Consider the following 6,240-nt stretch of genomic DNA (forward strand, 5'->3'; position numbering starts at 1 on the left):
AAAAGAAACTGCGGATGAAAATGAATTATATCAATGAAAGGACATAGTGAAGTAACCAGCCAAATCACCATTAGCCCGATAAACCACCATTAGCCCGATAGAAAGACGAATAGTATCCTCAAAATACATCATTCATATTCCGGTGACAGAAAACAAGGGTTAAGAAGACGCATCAGTCGGGTCTTGCCAAACCAGAGCCAGTAATACCATATGGGGAGCAGTAATTCAAAAGTATCTCAACATATGAACAAGGAATTATGCTGTAGATTAATCTACAGAAATACATTTCCTGTGGCATAGAAAACATGTAGTTCTATTCGTACACAGTCAGGTTTAGCTCCACGACCGAAAACAAAGAAACTCAAAGATGAGTTTCAGAAATACAAATACCACATTCATTCTGTACAAAGGTTCAGGTTCATCTCATGAAACGAGGCAATACACATACTACGACACATAATCCCTTCCCGCCCATCTCTCCTCGTACTTTCCAAATGAGTAGGTAGATGAAGGCATCCCAGTCAAGTGAAAGGGATCAGGTTCAATACCATAATCTGTGAGTGGTCTATTCTCAAGAATATCATCATGATTTTTCACAAAATCCGGTATTTCTATCTCTCCTTTCTTTATATCATCCCAGAGATACTGAAGCCGGCTTACATACTTGATCTTCCAATATAATCTATATCAATAACAAAGAGAATCAAAATCAAAATAGGATTAGTGTAACAAGTGATAGTGGGTCAATCAATGTAACTGACGAAATCATAAATGTTGGAATACAACTATGACCCTACTTGCATAAGCCAAGTAAATATATTAATTTTTTTCTTCAAAAGCTGAAGTGCTAAAGTTAATTTTAACTAAAGAAATTTATTCATTTCACTTTTAATTTTGTTCTCCTATAAGTTTATCCAAATACAACCTAAATTATACTCCTTAATAGAATGCTTTGAAATGTTCATTTGTGTTAAGAGTCAATAGAAGATGAGTTACCCTCCACTCAAGAAGAGGCGGCCAACAGTAGCGATGACTAGCCTGGACCGAAGGCCAGGGTGGATGAAATACACAGTTTGAAGCCTGTCCTTGAAATCAGCAGGAAGTTCTTCATAAATCCACCTTAAGATCGTTATACCAGGGGAATTATCCTCTTTCTGAACGGTTGTGTGCATGTAAACAATACAGAATGGCTCATCCGGCAATTCGCTGCAGATCTTGTGAAACACATATCTCTTCAGTCGTTCTGCACTTACAACAGTTGCTGCACACCATTTAAAAAGCACTTCAGTACCAAATCAATGGAACAGAAGTAATACAGATTTCAAAACAACTTCGCCAAAAGATACAATAGGGATTTACATCGCTGTAGCTTCTTTTTTTCTTGAAAGCAACGTATCCCCATAGCCAGAAACCATGAAACCAGTCGAGTACATATTAAGGTGCAACTTCTCTCTTCACACGTGCTGCTCTATTCACACAGCTAGGAATCAAACCCCTCTAATATGCTTAAAGACCTAAGCTACTAGCACTTGAGCCACCCTTTGTGAGTCCTAGAGGTTTAATTCAATTATTAACTTTCTTTCTCTTCTCCATTTTTTTTCTCATTGTTTGAGACATAGAGTTGTGTTCTTATCCTCCTAGACAGAGCCAGACAACCTCACGGCGGACCAAACATCAGAAATACATAAATAGAAGATCAAACGAAAACAACAGTGAAATTTACATGTAAAAGAAGAACAAATAAGAAGGTGGAATAACGTTATTGCGTAACAGACCACGAATTCGTGACTCTATAATTCAAGTGCTGAATCCCAGTGTTTTTCCGAAAAAATTACAGAAACTAGTTTGACTAACATCTAGATGTAACACATCAAATCTCACTAGTGAAGCAAACTACTAGAACCAAAAGAGACCTAATATTCTAACATAAAACACATCTTAACCAGCGAAGAAACCCTAAAATATGAAAGCACGTTAATTAGTTAATTAATTAAGTTGAGTTGATTGAGGAAACTGTAAAATACCTGGGAAGTACTTGCCGACGATGCGGAGAATGCGGTTGGAATTTTTGTCGGTGCCTTGGAGGAGGAGGAATTGCAACTGATCGAGATCGGAGAAATCTTCATCGGGGAAGAGATATTGAGAACAGTCATGCCAATTCTCTTCTTCTTGTTGCTGTTGATGTTCAAGGAAGGGTCGCGCATCGACGCCGAGGTCCGACGCCAAAACCACCACCGAGAAATCTTCCGACGATTCACCCATGGCCGCCCCTAATCCGTGTTGAATGGTTATTGGTTATTGGTTGTGAGTTTCTTTACCAATGGATTTTCTCGATATTTGATTGGAAACAAAATTCAAAAAAATAAGAATAATAGATATACTTTTTCTGTTTGATATACACTGCGTAAACACTGATTTACTGTCATCAGAAGACAAATGAAGCACTGATTTACCTAATGGGTAGAAATAGTTATGTTTTACTTGAAGTAGATTGTGTTCGAAATTTCCCCGTCAATTCTTTTAAATTCTTGCGAAAAATGCATTTTTTTTTTAACTTTTCTATGATTACAAATTTATTTTAGTAACAACTAGTAAAAATACGTGTACGTGTGTGTGTCTTTTTTTTTTAATAACTAATTTGATTAAAGAATTGAATTTAAATAAATATAATTTAAAATATAAAATGGTAAAATAATGAATTTAATTTAAAAAATAATTAAATTTAAGTTAACAATTATTGAAAAAGTAAAGATAAAAATATAATTATTTTAATTTAAAATAGTTATTATTTAAAAGATGAAATTGGAAAAAAATATATGTACAAAAATGGAATCTCTTTATTAAAATTACTGTATTTTTATCAAATAATAAAATTACTTTTATTTGATAAAAAGAAAATAAGTTAATGCAAAACGTCAAAAAACGATTATGAGAAAATACGTCTCTTTTTTATATAGTTGACCGGTACTAAATTTTGTAGAACTAATCTTTGTACCATGAATCTAAGGATATTTTTCTAATACTATTTAATATTTAATAATAAAAATAATTTTTATAAGATTATGTACTTATTTATAACTATTTCAAATATGTATGTATCTTCACTTCACAATATTATAAGATTTTACTTTAATTTTTATTATCCAAAAATAAAGATAAGTTTTGTTGTATTTTATTTTTATTGTATGTTCTTATTTGTTAGAGAAAATAATAATGTAAAAAGTTGTTTCACAAATAAAAAAATTATAACTATGTAATATTAATTATATTTATGATTTTTATTTTATTTCCTGATTAAACTATTAATTATTAATTAAAATTATTATTAATAGTATAATTTCTATTTAGTAATATATAAATTAGTTTTAATCTATCACAGCAAATTAATTTTAATCCAGTTTTATTTGAAAGAAATTATTATCAAATAAATATCTTATATTTCCAATTTTTTATATTTTTTAAAATTAAATTAAAACTGTTATCAAAATTTATTTTATTACTTATTAATGTTTTTTAAAACTTTTTAATTATATTTATCAATTTTTATTTTATTTCATGATTAAACAATTAATTATTAATTGAAATTATTATTATTAGTATAGTTAATATTTAGTAATATATAAATTAGATTTAATCTAATTAGTTTTAATATAGTTTTATTTGAATAAAATTATTATTAAATATGTACTATCTCATTTAAATAATATAAATATTATATAAGAGTTATTACATGAAATTCCAATTCAATCCAACTAAAACTCCATTATATAGACCTTAAATAAATTCTATCATTACTAACACATAACTTAACAACTTAGGAGTATGAATAAGTCAAAAATTATCCAAATACAAACTCTAAACACTCTCTTTTACCTCAAACCTTCTACTTTAAAAGCTTATTACTCAAAATCTTTAAAAATGCACTTAAAACCATTCAAAACACAACCAATTGGCTACCATCATATTCTAAATCACATAACTACTAACTCACATCTCAAACAAGTTTCAAAGAACCATACAACCAGTCCTAATTCACCATTTCTCCCCTTAGACCATTGTTTCTAAAAGTCACATACAAAACTTCATTTTTGACCAAAAATGAACTATAATGCTACTGACCCCACTAGTGCAATAAAGGAAAATGGCATCGGTTAATTTCGCTTATAGGCACCGCTTCTGCAACCGAGGCATATACAGGCGAGGTAAAAAAGATAAGTTTAATGCCTCGGTTGTGAACTGAGTCAAAAAGGGATCGGTTTTCGCCTCGGTCCTCTTTTGAACCGAGACCGTATCTTAGAAAATTCAATAAAAAAAAATTCAAAAAACTGCTGAACCTGCTGGGATTCATTACAGAGCATCAAAGTTTAGATACATTACAGAGCATATAACAAAAGCCACTGGGATGAAAGAATCAATGTTCTTCATTACAGAGCATATAACAAATGGAAAAAAAAAATCAGAAAATAGAATCCGAAAATCATTACAGAGCATCAAAGTTCAGATCACATCAGAAAATCAGAAAATAATAGTTCAGATACATTACAGAGCATATAACAAATGGAAAAAAAAATCAAAGAAACCAGGGATTCATACTTTTGAAACCCAGCCTCAAACCCCATTTCCCAGTTTCTGAAAATCGTCAACGACAAGCGTCAAGCGGGAAGCGGCTCCCGACGACAAGCGGCAAGCGGGTGCTAGGCCAGCGACTCCACCACTAGCACGGGCCGCACCAAGCGGTCCACGAACAACACCATCTGAGAAACAAAAAGAAAAGGGAGAGAAATGGGATTGGGATCTGGATCTGGATCGGCCACCGCTTGCTCTTCACTCCAAAGGCTATGCAGTCGCAGGCGAGTTGGAAGCCGCACACGACGAGGTAGTGGTGGCTCCCGATGGCGGCGAGGCGAAAGGTGGCGTGGAGAAGGAAGAAGAAAGCTATCGATGCTCGAGGAGGAAGAAAAAACCTTATTCGTGTGGCGTGAAAAGATGAAGATGGTGGTCGCGGCGTGGTTGAGCGGCGGTGCTTGCGGCGACCGTAATGGCTGGTGATGGTGGTGGTCTGATGATGGGGTTTGGTGGAGAGGAGAAATCGTGATGGAGGGAGGGAGGCAAAGATGAGAGCGAGAACGCGAGAGATGAGAGCGAGAGTGCGAGAGTCTGAGAGAGGGTTTTTGATATTAACCTAAGGGTATACTACCTTGGTTATATTTAAAATAGGTGCCTAAACCCTTTAATTGCATCAATTACACAACAAATCGGTGCCTAAACCATTTAAAATTTATATTATATGCCTCGGTTGGCCTTTTACTCGAGACAGTAACATCTATAGGCATCGGTTCAAATATAACCGAGGCATATAACTGCTCAATATTTATCGAAATGTCACCGCACTTTTATACCCTTCGGTTTCAGTAGAACCGAGTCATATATAGCGCGTTAAAAAAGCCTTTTTTTACTAGTGTCCATTTCTCCTCAACATTTTAACCAAAATAACACCACCAACTTCGCAACAACAACATTCACAAAATTAAATCACATTCAACCAGAAGTATGCAACCAAGTCCAATCATTCAAACAAGCGTACTACTAAAGACATTCATTTCAAGCATAAAAATCAATATACATTCAACGCACAAACTATTAACTATCAGTCCATAATTCATAACTCAAATTAAAAGAAAACATTAGCTTTTCTTAACTTAATAGGAAACATAGGTCTATATAGCTCACTACCCTTGCTTCAAGTTCAAAAACTTTAGAAAAATCTACAAATCATATAAACATGATTAGAGCAAGTCCTTAGGACCTCTGATCAATGAAAAGCTAGAAAAGGACTCAAATGACACATGCGAAGGAACTCCTACGCATGAACTTCTACTAAGAATTTAAGAAAAAAGGAGCATAAACTTATTTGTTCTACAAGCAAAATTGATCAGTTGATGATGGAGAATACACTGTTGTGATCTCCTAGACGCTTTCTGATCGTCAAACAGATGATTCAGGAGTCAGAAATCTTAGAGAGTAGGGAGAGAAAACTCAAACAAAGAGTTCTAGAGAGATGACGAGTGTTTTAGATAACGAGACAAGTTTATAAAATTCTATTTATATCATTAAATTATTTTAACATTAAAATATTCAGTCTTATCATTTTGAAACACCTATAAACTTTAATGCTCTATTTTCTAGATTCTTACAAAATACATATCTATTAATTTCGTTTTTATTATATTTTATTTTAAA

The 6,240-nt window shown here is 33.1% G+C and overlaps 1 protein-coding gene across 1 annotated transcript; it reads right to left on the reverse strand.

The window, feature by feature from the left end:
* Positions 1–244: 244 nt before the first annotated feature.
* Positions 245–2,352, reverse strand: LOC124844274 (SEC14 cytosolic factor family protein / phosphoglyceride transfer family protein). Its single transcript, XM_047321174.2, has 3 exons — positions 2,025–2,352; positions 997–1,261; positions 245–682 (listed from the first exon to the last, which is right to left on the reverse strand). The coding sequence occupies exons 1-3, from the start codon at positions 2,260–2,262 to the stop codon at positions 448–450; spliced, it is 738 nt and encodes a 245-aa protein (XP_047177130.1). The 5' UTR covers positions 2,263–2,352; the 3' UTR covers positions 245–447.
* Between the last annotated feature and the right edge of the window lie 3,888 nt (positions 2,353–6,240).

Source organism: Vigna umbellata, chromosome 5 (assembly GCF_029865625.1).
Source record: "Vigna umbellata cultivar VRB3 chromosome 5, Vumbellata_1.0, whole genome shotgun sequence".
Taxonomy (NCBI): Eukaryota; Viridiplantae; Streptophyta; class Magnoliopsida; order Fabales; family Fabaceae; genus Vigna; species Vigna umbellata.